We start from the raw sequence: 19,265 nt of genomic DNA on the forward strand, positions 1-19,265 counted from the left end.
TGTCCCCCTTTCGTCCATACATGGGTATCTGTTTCGTCCATACATGGGCAGTTGCCATTTGTCCAACGGCCCCAGCCAAAAAAGTCTGTCCCCCTTTCGTCCATACATGGATATACACAGGCTGACACGTCATGTGAAGTCCGGCTTAGCCGTGACGTAGTGCATGTTTTGTACCTGTTTCCTCCATGTATGGAGGCTTTGTACTATGGCTTTGTACCTGTTTCGTCCATACATGGGCAGGGGCCATTTGTCCTCCGGCCCCAGCCCAAAAAAAGTTTGTGACGTCCCCTTTCGTCACGAACTATTCATGACATCATGAACTTCAGTTATAAAGTGGTTTGTAGGTGTGTTACATACTAGGATTTTTTGGGTTTGGCAGAACCAGGTCTCCTGGTCTTGTATTTACAGTACATGCTTTTAAAAATACTTAGGTAAGAGTACATTTCTTTATAGTCTATGACATTCTTTTTTTTAGGGGGGGGGGGGGGTTATGACCTCAATTACACCCCAAAAAAACTGAACTTTGAACATTCAGTGGATTTTCTGTGGTTTGGGGTTTTCTGAATAATTAGGTTAAAAAAAGTGCTGGGATTGGCCCCTTGACTTTGACATCATAGTCCCTTAGGGAATGGATCGGGGTTTCTTTTCAGAAATCCGCAAATGGCAGCAAACCGCTCCATTCCCATTGAAATGCATTGGCAGAATCCACCCTCATAGGTAGAATAAAAGTGCGGTGTGACCGTGCCCACCAAAACATGGTTGGCCGCTGTTAAACTCAGGTTGTGCGCGGCCACAGTTTTTTGCAGCCAGCGCATTCTAAATAAACGGAGTGACCCACCTGTCACTCACTTTCAGGACCCTCCCATGAAACAGTCACAACCAGTTGCTCTATCGCTAAGCACCATGTCGCTTCCTGAGTCTTGGGACGGTCCGCCTTTCACTCACCCGATTGGACAGAGGGGGAAAAGCAGCATAGAGCGCATAAACACAAGATGTGCGTGACATCTTGCGTCATAGACTGAGGAAATGCCCTCATCAAGCTATTTATTAACAGCTTGGTTAGACAATTTCTGACCTGACAGGAGGATCAGAACTGACTGGAAGGGTGTTTAAAGTACCCCGTAAGTGTCATTAGCTTACTTACTAAAGTGTCATTAGGCCTTTTTGCCTTTCTGCTTCCCTTTTTCTATTTTTGCCTTTCTGCTTCCCTTTTTCTATGTCCTTAATTGCACTTCTCTTTTTCTACGTAACTGCTGGCTCCTCTCTGTTCAAGTGGTCTGAACACGGTTGAGTAATCTCCTCCGGGCACTTTTTCTCAATTTTTTCCCACAATTCTGGGGAAACTTTTGCAGAAAATACATTAGTAGAGCCCTGAGGGACTCCGCTCAACAACGTATGGGGTTTAAGTGGTTAACAGGCTAGACCAGGGATATTCAACAGGGGGTCCGGGACCCTGAGGGGGTCTTCAGAGATGGGGGGCCGCCAAATCTGTGTGTGATAGGGACTTTTTATTTATTTTTTACATTAACCACTTGAACCCTCGCATCCCTATTCTGCGGGGGACATTAGCTGTGAGCTTGTAGATCGGCTATTTTGGCGAAGAGGTTTGGTGTAGAGGGGGAAAAAGAGCAGACCAAGTACAGAGCCAAAGGTCAAGTTTCAAAATGTTGAGGGTTTAAGTTGTTAAATGTCCGAAAACACATATGAATGAATCCAATATGTAGTGGGGTGTCCCTGCTTCATCTCTCTCTCCCTGCTAAGGGGTCCTTAGGCTGAAAAACGTTGAAGACTCCTGCGCTAGACTAACAAGTCAAGATGCTGTGTCTGAAATCAACATACTACAAGTGGATCCTAACCTTTTTCTGGGTCAGGGCCCACTTGAAAAGCTCACAAGCGTTCGCGGCCCACCCATCTGACCAGTGTTAAGTGGTCAGACAGGTGGGCCGCGTGCATTCTGTTGAATTGGTTTAAAAAGTAGTTGCCGTAGGTTTGTCAGCGGCCGTTCCACCAACTCTACCTTGAATTTAGATGACACTAGACGTATTGGTGGACAGAGAATATATCTAAGAAATATTGAAAAACATCAGTCCATCTCAGTCAGACACTTACATTGAATTTTTCCTGTACCTTAAAATATTCATTTTAACAATCAATCAATTGCTTGTGTTCCAGCTTGGATCAATGGAACCAACGCAGTATACTTAAGTATTTATTGGTATCACTATTTTTAGAAGAAACTGTACTGCATTGCAGTGTGGGACATTTATACCAGCTTTCCACTGTTGGGGTTTGCTATATGTAAATCTGCATCCTCATCTTCTTATGCACTGCATTGGCATACAGTTTGAATGGAAAACCTGCCATATGGCAACACCATCAGAGATGCCTGGATGTGACAACCATACATTTTAAGAATTTACAAGGTGTTTACAAGAGTAACATGGAACTACTTTGAAGCCAGCCATGGCAGAGGGGCCCCAGATATGGTGTGGGCGGCACAATCACTTATTATATGCATTATGTATTCCAGCAAATATTAGAAAATACTGAAATTAGTTTAAAACAAGGAACAATCAGTACTTAGCGGAGCACATACTGTATCTCCATCAGGCTGGGTGGCCTTACGTACCTAAATCTTGCCCATATATTCCACACAGCTCCAGACTGACTATCTATTGTATAACGTTGTTTGTTTGTTTTACTCCAAAGACATTTATTGTAAGAGACTGAAGCTCTGATAGTTACAAGAAATTATTCTATTAGACGTCACATGAAGAAATGAAGCGCTGAGATAGTAAAAAATGAACCCATAATCTAAACATTTAACACTCGCTTCAGAAACTGATATGTTTCTTGACATCCTTGATATGCTTCATCATGTCAGCGATCTGCTCCCCCTGCTCTTTGAGGAAGCCCTGGACGCACTTCCTCTGCTGCACGTCGAGGGAGACGGTGGTCTTGGCCGCAGTGGCGCCGCCCTTGTCCGCCTGTTTCTTCCGGTACTCCATCTTGGTGTGCACCTGTTTGATGCTGCTGTCCAGGAGCCTCAGTTGGTCGCTGATGGACTGCAGCTCCTTCCGCATCTCCTTCTCGCCGTCTGACAGCACGGGCAGCTGTCGGTGCAGGCTGCCTAGCACCCTCCTCACGCGGCCCATGATGGCCTCCTGGCGGCGCTTGCCTTCCTTGTATTTGTCTGCCAGCCTCTCGGCCACTTCTCTCAGGCTCTGCCTTTCCCCGCGGGACAGAGTCATCTCCTCCTGCTGCTTGTTCTTTTGGGCCGTCAACAGTTTCACCCGCCTCTGCAGCGCCTCGCGGGCCATGTCCTGCTTGAGGATGTACTCCTCCCTATAGACTTGCGTGGCGCGGCTGAGGAGCTGCAGGCACTCGGCGGGCTGGGGCGATGTGTCCTTGTCACCCGCCTTCAGAATCAGGGGGTTGGTGGAGCTGCGTGCCAGGATGTTGCGGACGTGCTGCTCTGTCGAGTTGTGGGTCAGCCCGTGTAGGGGGGAGCTGCCCGGGCCCACGCCCGAACGGGAGCACAGCAAGGGCGGCGAGGGTGGACGAATGGAGTTCAGCAGGGGCAACAGCAGACACTCGTACGTGCTGGTGATGCAGATCATGGTGGCGCCCAAGGACAGGTCTGACACGATCAAGAAGCCACGCACCGGCGCGGACGGACTGGTACTGAGAGGCCTGGTGCAGAGGATGTGCTCCACGAGGCAGCGCTGCTCTGCTGCTGCCAGCTCTTGGAGACTGTCTTTATCCTCCTCATCCGACTGGAGGAACTTGTGGAGCTTGTTGAACCAGGTGAGACCCACGCTGTGGACGCCGGCTTCATGGGTGCAGTGGTACCTGTGCTGGGACAGGGGGTCTCTGTGAAGTCTGATGGGGCAGGTGAAGTCAGACACTTGGGGGTCCTCGCCCTCCCCGGTGGCCAGCTTGAGGGTAAGCTCAAGCTCCAGGCACTCAAACACGTAGAGAGACGGCACTGCCTGGGAGCACCGGGTGTTCCACCACTCTACCGCCCTCGTCTCTTTCTCCTCTTCCTCCACCTCCAGGACGACACAGTGATAGATTGTCCCTGTTTCTGTGGCGATGACCAGGATGTTGGGCACGCAGGGCAGGCAGAGGATGGCACAGGCATCGTAGCCATAGTTATCTTCAGCTGCGGGGTACATGGGCAGAGGGCCCGTGAACTTGCTGAGGTTCATACCATTTGCCAGGTTGGCGTAGCTCAAGTAGGTCTCTCCGTTCTCATAGAGGATGTACAGGGGATGGACAAGCAGATTTTTGGAGCGCTGGCCCGTGTGCTGTCGAGGAACACTCGACACCGGCCCGAAGTCGAACGCCACTGCTATCTCGCCAAGAGAAGCAGCGTAGGAACGCTTTGTCTGGATGCCGCTGTCCTCATCTGACTGGGAGAGGGACAGCACCTTAGCCGGGATCTGGGGTGACTTCAGGCTGTAGAACCTGATGGTGTTGTCCGAGGTGAGCAGTGCCAGATGAGGCTCCTCCGTCTCACTGGGGTACCAGGCCGCCTGCAGCAGGCTCACAGATGCCGAGCTGGTGAAGCACTCAGCCATGGGGACGGTCTTGCAGTTGATCTCGGCCCGTCCGCCTTCAAACTCTGATCTGTTTCCCCATCGTTGCGGGAGCTCGAGCACGGTGGCTCCCCGCTGGCCGACGAGTGCAACATAGTGCTGTGTCGGACTCAGCAGAACATGGCTAACTGCGAAGCGGGGTGGGTTCATGCACATCAGGGTCTGGTGGTGATGAGTCCTGCCTCCCTGGCTCTCCTCCTCCTCGGAGTTGAGTTGTCTCAGGTTGGTGGTGTAAAACACACATCTTGTGTCGTCCCACACGAACAAGTCCCCGTTCAGACTGAACATGAGGTTCCTCGTGCTGGCCCCTTTGTTGCTCGCACTGGGCTCGGAGGCAAGGTTCTCTCGCAGTTTGCTGAAGATAGAGTGCCTCAGCAGCTCACGTTGCCATTGTTCCGTGGCAAATGCCATCATTTCACCCGCGTTTTGTTTCCGTCTGTCTGGTTGATGGGCTATTCTTTAAAGTAGAAGTTGTGATGTCACAGTCCTGATGTCACAGTTCCGCCATCATAGATGGCTGAGGGCATACGCTGGCCTCAAGCTGCCACGTAATAACCTGGGCAACACTGGGTACTGATAGACGTCATAGTACCGACGTTATAGACTGGCATACAAGTACCCATTTTTCCCCTGCAATGCTAGACAATGGGTACGATACATAAATACACAGAAACATACAGCGCTGCCGTCATAGTACTGATGTCATCATAGAATGGCCTCCAAGTACACCAAGTGACAACGAGTAACGACAATCACACAAGCTGATAGATGTGTCGATCCACATTGACATTCTGATACGTCTGGTGACGTAGTTGCAAAAACGATGAACAGTTCAGACATTTTAAAAAATTGCAACGCAACAAATGCTTTGCAGAACCATTGCAAAGATATTAGTGTTGTCCTTCATATTGGGGTGTGACAGGATTGGTTTTCAAAGCAGTTGGCGTAGGTGTAACGAACCACTTAAGCACTGCGCCTTGCATAAAAAAGTATATTGTAGTGTAAGTATTATTTTCCATAAGAAAAGCCCACCAGATGCACCTCCTGGCCAGAAGGCGGCGCTATTGTCACCCTAAACATGCCAAACCTTTGGACTTTGAAAGATACTTTACTGTGGACTTTTGCCGAGTTTTATAGTTTATCACTTTATTTGGGTCCTTTTATTGTTTACTTTGGATATATAATGTTTTATTGTTCATGCCTCAACTGACACCTTTACATTGTTTTGCTTGAAAGATTTGTATTTGAGTTCGTTTTTACTAGTCTGTTATAGTAAAAGCTTTTATTTTGAAAATGCCTGAAACAGGAAGGATGTCACTGCACTGTGTACATTTAGCGCGTCTTTGCAAAGACGTTAGTATGAATGAAAACAACGTCAGAGGAGCATGTCCATGTTCCAACCGAAAGGTTTATTTTGTTTAAGCACCTGGCTAAGGGCACAAGGTATAGTTTATTGTTGCTGCATTGTGTTGTTTGCTTCTCTGTTACTTTGTGTCCATTTTGGATTTATAGTGACCAAGTTAATAATCACTTTGAATGTAGTTCTGCTATCTATTCTTAGACCCTTTGAGAAGCCTCAGTAACGTGAATAATAATTAAATAAATATATATGGGTTTAGATTGTAATTCATAATAACTGCATAGAGTAAAAGGTACATTTCATGTGTGCTAAAAGGAGATACATTATTATAATAACTTACATTTCATTGTTGTTGGTTTAATAAGATAAAAGCTATTTTCTTTGTGATTAAGATAATTGCAGTATTTACCTTTTCATATGTTTTGCACACTAAAGAGAGATTGTCATTTGGTTTAAAAACAATTCATTTGAGTAATTGTAACACAGGACATACTGTCAAATGTTTAGTGATTGGTTTGTGTCACTTAGTATTTCTTATACCTTTAGGCTATATTTCAGTATGGTTTATGATCTTCATATGTTTGTCACTAGCCATATTGGTAATGTCTGTACTGTTTTTATGTGCTTTCCCACCTTACAGTTCTTACGGTGGTTCCAGGAATAAACTTTCTAAAATCATCAGTTTGAGATCCATCCTTATTAGCCGGGGTTGCTTACAGTAGGTTTGTCAGCGGCCGCTCTACCAACTCTACCTTGAATTTAGATGACACTAGACGTATTAGTGGACAGAGAATATATCTAAGAAATATTGATAAAACCACTTGATCTCAGCCAGAAACTTTCATTGAATTTGTCTTGGACCTATCGGTAATATTAATGTACGATAATGTATTGCATACTACTAAATGAGTGTTTAGTAAGTAAGCAGGAGTAGGAGTGATAACATTTTACGGAAGCAAAATTTAAGGGCTTGAAGATATGTGATTTTATCTTTTTATCCCACGATTTTGTAACCCATATTTTCACCCAGTGCCAATTGCCTATGTTATGCTGGGCGCTACTCTCCCTCTGCCAACCTGGGGAGAGCCCAGAACTGAGCTCATGCCTCCTTCAATGCATGAGGAGCTAGCAAGCCGCTTCTTATCACCTGACAGGGGGGAGTTTCCCCAGTAGGACGTAGCGCGTGGAAGGAACGCGGTATTCAAACCAGTTCCTTTCCCCTCCATCAGGCGCCCCGGTTGACCAGGGGGAGGCAGTATAGAGACCAGGATTACTGCATGTTTCTGTGAGGGTACCTACCCTAGGGTAGGTACCCTAGGGTAGGTACCCTAGGGGTCCACACAGAAAGGCCCTTTCGCCAACCCCACCTAGGGTATGGGCACTGATGACACAAACCCAGGAATCAAACCCAGGACTTTCTAGCTGTGAGGCGACAGCGCTACCGTCTGCGCCACCGTGCCCCCAAGATATGTGTATTTTATTCTCCGTTTGACCGTGTGTACAATTTACAATTAGCATCCAGAATACAATTTACAATACTAATTGCAAAAAAATCTGTGGTTTGTTATTCAAAGAATCAGCCATGTATGTTGTACAACAACCTTATAAGATATTTTATTGTGACAAAACAACACATACAGACAGACACATACAGACCAAGTTTAAATGCAGTTAAAATACATCTACACATATCAGTCATTATGTAACATGAATACACATATGTAAACATAACTTAATAGGTGACTGATATGCAAGCAGGGGTCATCACCATGCCAGCTTGTGATGGACATTTCCATGTTGTATTTTTGCCATGGAAATGCAAAACAAGTGATCAATAATAATACCAGAAAAGCATAAGCCTAGCCCCAAATGTATACAGTACTACTCTATTCCACTGCGCTGCACATTTTAAAACAAGCCACTTATCAAAAAAATAAATAAAAGATATCTAAATTATTTTTGGCGAAAAGCTGATCTACAAGCTCACAACGCTTTTTGATTGATTGAATACTTTATTTAGAAAGACAACAGTACATGGAAGTGCAATTCACAATACAAGGTCCTCTAAACTGGATCGCTCATAAAAGCACAATGGCTTATTTAAAATGAGATCCCTGTGCACTCAAATCATGATGACATTTAAGAAGACATACAAATATACACTACTATGCAGAACGTCATACAATCAGCTTACAGGTTACTAGTATGAAAAACAAGAAATATGTACAATAGACAGTTTTAAGAGGAGGGGAGGAGGGGTAGGGGGGGGGTAGGTTAAGACTTTGACAGGGTCCAGTTTGGAATTGCAGCCTCCTGAAGGTGATTTTTTTTAGGGCAGTTTTGAAAGTGAGTAGGGTTTTACACTCCTTTACTCCTTTAGGTAGGGCATTCCACATTTTTGTTGTATAGCATGAGAAAGAGTTCATTCCCTTGTTTGTGCCAAATCTGGGTTGAACATGATCAGTGGAGCTGCCTCTGGTGTTATGATCGTGGACGTTTTGGAAGTGTTTTTGACAAATACAGGGGGATCCCAATGTTGTTTCGAATCTTGCAGACCAGGCTCATAGCAAGTTGCTTTACTCTGTCCTCAACCCTGAGCCATCCAACCCTAGCAAAATGAGCAGGGGTTAGATGGGTTGTATGATTGAGGCTAAGAAGTAGCCTTACCAGTTTGTTTTGGGATGTCTGGAGCCTTGTTTTTAAGGCCTTAGTGGTGTTGCGATACCATGAGAAGCATGCATAGTCGAAATGACCTTGGATGAGGGCCCCTGCGAGAATCTTCAGGGTATTCTTACTGACTAGAGTTGATCCTATACAGAAAACGTGTTCTTTGATTGACCTTTTTGATGACTCTTTCAGCCATCTTATCACACATCACATGTTTTGTTTGTAGAGCTTGTAGATCAGCAATTCTCTTTTATTTTTAGCCTAAAATGGCATGCCCAAAATTGGGATGTCAGACCCTTAAAGTGGTTAGCTATACTTTAGAAAACCTGGAGACTGCGAAGTTATCCACTGTAACTACTGGCAGGTGGCAGTCCTGAGACAGGCCTTAAATGTGGTATCGTCCAAGTGTATTCCATGTTTGGGATTTCAATAATTCAATAATTGTCTTATCAGTACAGACAGTGCTTCCATTTTACATTGCAGGAGCAAAAGGGCCACTTGGCTGCAAAGGTGAATGGGTGCGTAATGCGTATAATACTTCATATGGTTATTACAGTATGTAGAGATGGCTTTTCAGAGGACACTTGAGGTGGACAGGAGGTGACAGGAAGTTCTTCCAGCTAAACTTCCAGGTTTTTGTTTGTCAACGTAGCTTCAATAGTTGTGGTTTCCATTAAACAGGTACTGTAGTATGTTGAGAAAGTATGCGGATGGAACAAAGGAAAAAGACTTGAATGTCAAAACAGATAATTATGTACATGATGAGTGATTAATGAAGGGCATGACAGGATTTAAGAGAATGCAGTGTCACAATAGTTTGATGCAAAGGTGCGTAACTTTGATCAGAGATGAGGAGGAGGTCCGATGGTGAGGTTAACTTGTGGATCAAGGGTTTATATGCTTGTTGAGTGTTATTATACTTTAGTTGTTATTGCTATTATTGGACACTTTGAGAACACTTTCTCTCAACTGATGAAAATTTGCTTTACTTGTCCAGTTCTGCCCTTCTTTGCCTTGGTAGCAAATAGCTAGCCTGGTAAACACCCCCTCCCTCCGGAAATCTCATTTGCATTTGGTTTCAGGAAGGAGGGTCTGGGATTGCTCACAGAGTAAAGCTGCCCGAACCGCTGCGCATACGAACCAATCAGCGGCTGCTAGGGGCGGGATCATCCAATCACCTGCCTAGTAGCTTGAAAAAATGAAACTCCGTCTGTCATCGATTCTGCGCCCGGAGTCTCAGATGCAAGTACGCTGTGAAACAAAACGTGTGTCGCAAGCTTCTTCCATTTGACGGAGTGAGGTTAGCAAATAGCTCCTTCTGAACAGATGACATGCCATGATTTGCTCATACCACTGACATACCGTACAACATACGTGGCACAGGTATCATGTACAATACCACAAATCTCCTGCAACATATTAACCCTTCCATTGTAGGGTCATTTTTACCCGTTTTCAAGTTTAAATAGGTTAAAAGTACCCTTTACATTTCTTTATTGGAACGAGGCTTCATGATATCCTCAGAAATGGCCATTTTAACGCAACAAAAGTATTTATCATAATTTTAATTCATTCTGATGGTCTCTATAAAAAAAGTGACACTTGTGGACGGTGTTAGGGTCCGAAATGACCCGGCAGAGAAGTGTGGCTCAATTCCCCCCAAATTGTCAATATTCAATTAATACATGTTTGAGAGTGAGAGAAACTTGTCCTCAATTGAGGACATCGGGAATAAATAAAGTTTGAGTTTATGAAAAATAAATGACTTTTTACCTTCTATGGTATACGGGTCAAAAATGACCCTAACACACCAAGTGTCACTATTTTTATTAATATTAAAGAGGTGGTGCCATGTTTTTGCACTTTTTCTGTTTTTCATGTGTCTATGAGGTTGATAGAACTTCATTAAGGCCCCCGCTGGTGGTTTTATGGTGTTTCATGTCTTCTCTAACTATTTGGAGTTTTTTCCTGGAGGCTGAAACCTTGAGAGTCAAACGTGCCAATCCAAAAACAGCGACATACTGACGTAACAATGCCCATACCCACCCACCGCACCTCCCCTCATTATCATTGTCATTTATACTACAACCTTTTGTGGGCGGAGCTGCCTCAAACACACGTGTGTGACCATGGCAGGTTGTTCTGTGCCTAACTTCTGTGTGACAGCTATCAAACAGTCGTTTCACACTTTGCCCATTGACACGGACAAACGTGATCAATGGCTTAATTTCCTTTATAAAGACATTTATTCCCTCAGCCCCCTCTACCAGGCTTCGGGTGTGTAGTTCCCATTTTGTTGATGACTGCTTCACCAACTTAGTGCAAGTCAATATGGGATTTGCAAACAGGAAAGTACTGAAGCCAGGTTATATTCCGACGATTTATCCTGGAGACACAGAAATCAGCACCTCAGGAGCGTTACCGGTAAATTAAAACATCCGCCAGCCCCAATAAAATGATTTAGGAGCATGAATCGGTTTGACATAGCCTTGTGTCTGTGACCTCCCCCACCGTTTAGTTGTGGGATTTAGTTCAGCGTCAATAAGATCGCTTCTGAACATCGTATGGAAAATGTAACTAGCTTTAGATTTTTCATACGATGTTCAGAAGGTAAAACATTTACATTAAATCGGCAGAACATACCGACGCGGGCGGGACCAACTCGAGTCATACAGTCTCAGCCAACGTTAGGGTCGCTAGAGCTAGTTCAGTTGGATTAGATACATAGCGTGATTGTTTGTCAATATAATAAAAAAGAGACGAATTATCTGTGCCTCTGCAAACAGAAGTGTATTATCAAGGTGGAAATGGCTCTGAATACATTATGAGAGCATCTAGTTAGACGTTTTATATGCATATGCCTACTGTAATATACTGTAGCTTATATTTCCATTTTCTGGTAAGGGGATGTATGGAAAGAATACATAGCCCATTTAAATGGGAATGTCAGGTTGAAGGAATACAAATGCATTGTAATGATAGTAAAATGTGTGCAGTGATGCTATAAATAATGTCACTGATGTAATGGATACCATAGTCATTGTAAGATAAAGTTCTACTTGGATCACAGGATATTGAACATCACCACATCTGTAAGAATGTATGACAACTGATGGTTCTGTTGAAAGGACAACTTTAGTTTTTTTACAACCAAGGTTTATGTTTTAGATTGTAATTAAAGCAATTTTTGCGATCTTTTTTACAGTGGGCGGAGGCATTCTGTCCGGTGGCTAAATATGTATTTTTTTTACACAATAACCCGGCGTTTTCTTTATTATTATTTACAGTAGCTCTTCTAGCCCCCAATAACTCACATCTGGCCATCAAAGAATTTACTTTAATTACAAGCTAAAATATAAACCTTGGTTGTAAAAGAACAAAGTTGTCCTTTTAAGCCTTTTATTTATCCGTTGCACACATGAGCATTTGGGATTTGAGCAAAGGGTTGATGAGGCTTTCCGGTTATGGAGTAGTTCTTCTTCTTCTTCCTCCTCATCTTCATCTGAACCAGATTCAGGTTCAAACATATATGGCTGTATTTGTCCAATTTGTCCTCCTGCCATTTTGTAAACAAATGGGCAGAACCATGGGCAGTCCTTTAGTGATAAGGGGGAAGGACCCAGGTGGGTGGTCTTATAGGAGGAGGCGGAGGGACTGGATTAGATGGGTGGTGCTAAGTGAAACCAGGTATACTTAATGAACTGGTGGGTGTGTCTACATAAAAACAACATTTTAACACTTACTGTACACTTTTTTTTTTTTTTGAAAAAAATCCTTACATAATAATAATACCTTATGATCAGGTTTTAGGGTTGAAAAATATCATGGCACTCCATCTTTAACACATAAGTTAAAAAACAAACTTTTTTTTTTTTTTTAAGTGTGTTCTAATGTTAGTCTATTATAGCTAGATAACATCATTATCCATTTTCTTCATTATAGGAAATGTAATGAGTGAATTTTAATATAATTGAAAACGAGATATATTGAAAGATGAAACCCTAACTGTAGAGCCTTTACCTGTAGCTATACACTGCGAGGGGCAACTGGGTTGCTTTTTAGTTAGACGCGTGCACCATGAATTCAATGTCCAGAGAGTTTGTATCAGGTCGGATATGTCAATCCATTTATTTAACATATCTTGTTATACATCACTCAAACCAATAACACTGAACGCCGACCAGCGTGGCGACATGTTCACGTTTCACGACATGGTCAAAAACTGTTTGGCCTTTTTCCCCTTGCACATCTGGGGCTCGTCACCCAAGGCGAAGTATAAATGGGTAACCACCCCCTGTGGTGGTTCCCATGGTGACGGACAATGCCACACCTCTCCTGTGGTGATTGCCATGGTGACTGATAATGACACACCTCTGCACAGTGAGTTAAAATAAAACAAAATAAACAAAAAAGGCATTTTGGCTCCAACACTAACCCTAACCCAACATAATATTTTTAAAAGTGTTTCCATGGATATGAATGCATAACAAGTCAGCTATGAGGTGGGAGAAAAAAATTAATAAATGAAAAAATGAATGCATTTTTAAGTATTTAGGGCTGAGTTAAATCACGGATCAAATTTGACCCGCTAACACCACAAGTGGATGCAGGTTTCTAACACAATGCAAGGGTTAATGAGCATGTCATCCCGACACTTTATGAGTCACCACAATTATTCATACACATTTTTTAAGAATAGATTGTGAATATAAAAAAAATAGAACAAATTATAGACAATATTTTTTGTAAGAAAAAGAAAAAAAGTGCCACGGACATAGACAAGTCTTGCCACAGACATGTTTGTCCATGTACGGACATGTTGATGACCCCTGTATGCAAGACACTACATATTAATCTCCATAACACAATCCCTGCTCCAATCCAATGGTTTCCTCTGCCATCGGTGTATGAATGTGTGTGTGAATGGGTGAATGTAATGCACAATCTATGTAAAGCGCTTTGGATAAAAGTGCTATATAAACGCACCATTTACCTTTTTTATTTATCATTATGATCGATATTGGTATATAAAGATTGAACATCCATGGTGAGTAGTAGGTAAAAAGAAGCAAGCATATGATGATCTACCAGCTGGAATTGAAAATCGATGTCCGAAATCCATTGAGCCTCCTTAGCCTCGACTAGGAGGTCATGGAACTGGGTTTGTATTAAATTGAATGCTTTGTGTGTTTTGGGTATTTTGGAAGCGATCTTAAATCGGTGAGAAGACCAGTTTTTTCTTCAGGGTGTCCATCGCAACATTAGGGATCTGCGGCTCTTTGCCACCAGGTGGTTTCCTCTCGCTCACTTCCTTGATGACCTGATTGAAAATGTTCTGGAAGTCATCACCCCTGTAACACAACATTCACAACACATTAAGTTACCACTACTAAAAATGACACTTGATTGAATTGCAGTCAATTAAACAATGTAGTAGCCGGCCTAATCCATTTAATCGATTATAAACAATCAATTTTAACATTACGATTATCAATTTTCAGATCTACAAGCTCACAATGCATTGCACGGTGGTGTGTTGTGAGCTTGTAGATTTGCTATTGTCACTATTTTTGCACAACATTGCAATACGACGGAGTACAAAATAGGGCTGAAGCAGTTAATGAACTAATCGATTTACATTGATAAAAAAACAATAATTGTTTGTTTGTTGATATATAGAATACAAGTAAAATTATATGTTTTTAAAAGTGTTAAATAGCTATACATTCTGATCGTAATCATTTCGAGTGTTTGTTCAGTAACAGGGGTCTCCCCATTTCTGGAACTTTTTAGTAAGCAGAAAATGCATTTTCAGGTCAGTACAGGATACCAATTTTATCCAATCAATAGAAGGAACTCATATAGGATACAGGAGAAATTGGAAGTGACGGCACAAAGAGATGAGCCGATAAAAATTGGAACTGGTACATTGAAGCTGATAAATGGGTACTCTTTCCTGATTGCCTGAAATGGGCAACCCACCTGAAGATGTATTTTCTGTTTACTAAAGAGCTGGAGAAACGGGGGGAGCCCTTGTACTGAACAAACACTTTATAGCAATGCAATGTAATGTCTACCAGAGAATGTATTAATAAAAACGTTTTGCTGGCCTGGGCCGTAGCGTGACGGTCCAGGCCCCCTAGGCTGCAATGCCAGCCTGACAGCGTGTCGCGGGTTCGACTCCCGTTCCCGACAACCTTTGCTGCGTGTCACCCCCCCATCTCTGTCCCCATTTCCTGTCAGCCTACCTTCCCTATCCCTCTCTAAAATAAAGGCATAAAAAGCCAAAAAAAAACACTTTTGCATAAACATATCACTTACTCCGAAAGAGTAATCTATAGTTGTAGCCCTAACATGCAGAAATGGTGGCAATTTGGTGGTCAGGTCTAACAAATATTGTGGACCAAGTTTGTCTTAATTTACCTTAATAATATATTTTTGTTTCATATCTTACATAATTATTATTTTGAGAGTTACCTGGAAGAGTCTTTAAGCTGTTTGCACACAGACTTCATGAACCAGCTACCATCCGCTGTGTTTCTATAGCTAGGTAAACCCTTCCTGGTTGCCGTGGTAACCAGGAAATCCTCTTTATTCTGATTAGGCCCATCTACCAGCCTCGGCCACCCGTCGCTGTTGGTAAAGAACACTTTGGGCTTGTGTTCAAGGCGTGGACAGTTCTCTCTATTGAAAAACGTAATTATGTCATTGATGAGGAGGGGATCCCCATCGGCCCCTTGAATACAACCCACTCCTCGACCAATGATACAGCAAACAAAGGCATCTCCGTGCTGTAGAGGATTCTCCTCAACATGAAGGTCAGTGAACTCTGAGTCCTCCCTGGACCATTCCTGTACTACTGTCTCCTTATCCTGTAGAGTGGGGACCTTCAAAGAGACATATTCCAGTATGTTCTTCATGTGTTTCTTGGTTTCGTTTCTACACCTCAACACCCTGAAGCCCAGCGAGCTGAATGTACGTGCCACTTGATCTGCAGGGGAGGAAACACATACTTTATTCATTAACTAGGCCTACTTTCAACCAACCTGGCGTCCCGATTTTAGGCAACGACATTTAAAAGAAAAAAATCTAAAAAAGTTAATTAAAAAATGCGAAAATAGCTGAACTACTATAGCTCACAACGCGTTGATATGCAACATGCTGTGAGCTTGTAGATTGTCAATTTTGTGAATGCATAGTATAAAATAGTGTTTGTGTTTACATTTTATTTGTCAAGTTGACAAACGTGAGGTATTCATTAAAAGTGCAGACATACAGTGATATTCAATGTGTAGATAACCAACATTACAAACAACTAGCAGTCAGTATGTCATAGTATCGAGACAACATTCATACCAATTTCCATGTCGGCTCCGTGTATAACCTGTTGTGAGCGAACTTCATCATTGCACATGACCAAACAGAGACTTGGAGGTTCACTCTTCAACTCATACTGCTCCGCCTAAAAACATCAGAGACAGATTTAGAGTTTTAACAAACACCCAGTTATACACTACAATGTCTGCTCCAGTACTAATAAACACATTTCAGTATTACTATGCGCAGTGATGGAAATGAACAAGTTATAACTACTTTGTATGCCAGGGGAGTTTTTTTTATAGTACTGTTACTTTTCAAAATTTCTGTGAATGTTTCACTACTTTTACTTACTTGTTCTTTTACCTCCTTCAGTATGTCGATGTTGATTTGGTCAGGACCAACTGGGTGAAAAGATAAATAAACAAAATTACGGATCAACCTGCACATGTATATACACACACACACACACACACACACACACACACACACACACACACACACACACACACACACACACACACACACACACACACACACACACACACACACACACACACACACACACACACACACACACACCAGAGGTCGCGTTAGTCCGATAATTGCCGGTTTTGACCGATTTTTATGACAAAGACCGGAAAAAATAAATCTCTCCGGACATCTTGACCGGTTGATAAAGACACGGCAGTTCATTAATTATCACTGCAAATTAGGCACATTTCAAATCCTCTGCTTTGCAATTGCAAGCTCTCTCTCTCTCTCTCTCTCGCTCGCTCGCTCACTCTTTCTTTCTCTCTCTCTCTTAACAGCGTGCGTGTGTTTCTGGGAGAGAGAGAGGTAGAAAGAAAGAGTGTGTCACACGCTGTTAATTTACACCTATTTCCTGTTAATAATTACCAGTGTAAAATGTGCTCCATTGGGCGGTAAATGGGAGACACTTTATTGTGAAGGTCCAACAGGAAGAAGAGAGTTGTTGCTGCTGCTGCGTAGAGACTGCGGTCTCGGCAGTCAGACAGAGACTGCAGTCCGGTTACAAGTTACATTATATAAAGTTGTGTATTTAACAGTCAGTCACACACAAGTTGTATCATTACGAGTTAGAATATGTCACAGATACTAGGCTACTACAAGGGCACTTGTGAGTAAAGTTGGCAAGTTGCCCTACAGTTTAACAACAGTGCAGGTTGAAGATGAAATATCCAACACAGATGCGTAAATACACTCCACAACAGCTATAGGCTACTGCAACTATGGCATCGAGGTGAAACACGACGTTAATCATAATCGTGGACCTATTTTTAACTCTATGAGGTGGTTACCACTTTGAACTGAATAGCTCTATGAGGAGACGACAAGATTCTCACAACTCATCAACTTTCCCACGGCTGTCCCAACTAGACGCACGGACGGCATCCACTGCCTAACTATACAGTATAACCTCCTGTGAGTGAGTAGTGGTCTATAATTGATTGCCCTAACAGGTCAGCTGAGCCACGTTATGAAGGATTAATCTGATATACTCAATTTTGTGCAGTGCCCTTTGATTAGAAAATGCATTCAAACGCAATTGATTATTGAGAAACCATTACGCACGCAGCATGCGCAAATGGTAATGTAGGTAATTAATGTATTTGTGTAAGATGACCCTGCTATATAAAATGTGTATATTATGATGGTTCATGTTCAAATAGCTCAATCCAAAATATAATGCTGTAGGCCTAAGTGTTAGGCTGTATTTACGCACCTGCTTGTCATTAATGCATAAAAATAATTATGACCGTTATTTTTGTCAGATGTCCGATAAATTTGAATCCTTCCGGACATTGGGACGGCAGATTAAAATCCTAGCGCGACCCCTGACACACACACACACACACACACACACACACACACACACACACACACACACACACACACACACGTATACACGCACAAACACACACGCGTATACACGCACACGCACACACACACACACGCACACACACACACACACGCACACGCTTCAAAATGCACATAGCAGACTAAAGCAGCTTGCACACTGATCTGTATTTTTCATCCACAATTTGTCACACATAAAAAAATATAATATATACGACAGTCAGTCATATTTGCACACGTTATATTTTTCAGACCAAGTTACATTTTCTGTGTTTTTTACAGCATCTATTCTGTTTGATTGAATACTTTATTTAGTAGTTTGCAGAAAAAGGCACATGAAAGTACAGTTAAAATACAAGGTCAAATAAATAGGATGGGGGGGGTGCTGGTTTATGACTTTTTACGGGGGGCAGTTTCGAATTGCAGTCACCTGAAGGTAGGCCTACTGTTTTAGGGCAGTTTTGAAGGAGAGTAGGGTTTTACATTCCTTCACTACTTTTGGTAGGGCATTCCACATTTTTGTTGCATAGCAGGAGAACGAATTCAACCCATTGTTTGTGCCAAATCTGGGTTGGACGTGATCAGTGGAGCTAACTCTAATGTTGTGATTGTGGACTTCATTTATGTTTTTGAAGTACTTTGACAGGTACATGGGTATCTTAATGTTATAGTGTATCTTGTAGACCAGGCCCATTGCAAGTTGCTGTACTCTGTCCTCTACCCTGAGCCATCCGACCCTAGCAAAGTGAGCAGGGGCTAGATGAGATGTAGATGAAAGGCCTAGGATTAGCCTTACCAGTTTGTTCTGGGATGTCTGGAGCCTTGTTTTTAAGGCCTTAGTGGTGTTGTGGTACCATGAGGTGCATGCATAATCGAAGTGACCATGGATGAGGGCCCCTGTTAGAATCCTCAGAGTTTTCTTACTGACTAGAGAGGAAATCCTATACAAAAACCGTGTTCTTTGGTTGACTTTTTTGATGACTCTTGTTGCCATTTTATCACTGGAGAGGTTTGCCTCTAAGATGGAACCTAGGTAGGTAATTTCCTATTTTCTTGTGATAACATCATCACCTACTTTGATCAGCTTTGCTGAGGTTAAAACTAGTCCCATTTCCAAACTTAGGACCAAGTTCTGTGAGACTGGTGAAGTCAACAAGGAAGACAACAACCCAAGACCCCTTGCTTCACTGAGGAACCATAGATTTACAGGCAAGATTTGCACAACGGTACCAAAGACAGATGTCAAAGTTGCAGGGCCCATGCTCAGGTGCCAGTCGCACACCTGTGACTGGCACACACCTGCCTGCAAATGGTATCAGGGCTGACATCAAATAATGCGTAATCTGCGTAACGGAACACCAGCTTCACTTGCCCTATTGCACAGGCCATATCCTGAAGAGACAAACGTGGCAGCTTTCCATGGGGGCAGTGTTGCTGCT

The 19,265-nt window shown here is 42.9% G+C and overlaps 2 protein-coding genes across 3 annotated transcripts in view; both read right to left on the minus strand.

Moving 5' to 3' along the window:
• Window positions 1–2,796: 2,796 nt before the first annotated feature.
• On the minus strand, window positions 2,797–5,012 carry LOC308101523 (nucleoporin 88-like; the record flags this gene model as incomplete). The annotated part of the gene is made up of 1 exon (XM_080450942.1): window positions 2,797–5,012. The coding sequence occupies one exon, from the start codon at window positions 5,010–5,012 to the stop codon at window positions 2,835–2,837; it is 2,178 nt and encodes a 725-aa protein (XP_080307068.1). The 3' UTR covers window positions 2,797–2,834.
• Window positions 5,013–12,738: 7,726 nt separating this feature from the next.
• LOC308101178 (uncharacterized protein) overlaps window positions 12,739–19,265 on the minus strand; it is a 66,356-nt gene continuing 59,829 nt past the window's right edge. For both annotated transcript variants that reach the window (XM_080450552.1, XM_080450551.1), the window contains exons 23-26: window positions 16,300–16,349; window positions 15,985–16,090; window positions 15,106–15,619; window positions 12,739–13,979 (exon numbers count right to left, since the gene is read on the minus strand). In XM_080450552.1, coding sequence (XP_080306678.1) covers window positions 13,841–13,979; window positions 15,106–15,619; window positions 15,985–16,090; window positions 16,300–16,349 — 809 coding nt within the window. In that variant the 3' untranslated portion in view covers window positions 12,739–13,840. The remainder of the gene's footprint in view (window positions 13,980–15,105; window positions 15,620–15,984; window positions 16,091–16,299; window positions 16,350–19,265) is intronic.

Source organism: Gymnoscopelus braueri, assembly GCF_963280865.1.
Source record: "Gymnoscopelus braueri genome assembly, chromosome: 15".
Taxonomy (NCBI): Eukaryota; Metazoa; Chordata; class Actinopteri; order Myctophiformes; family Myctophidae; genus Gymnoscopelus; species Gymnoscopelus braueri.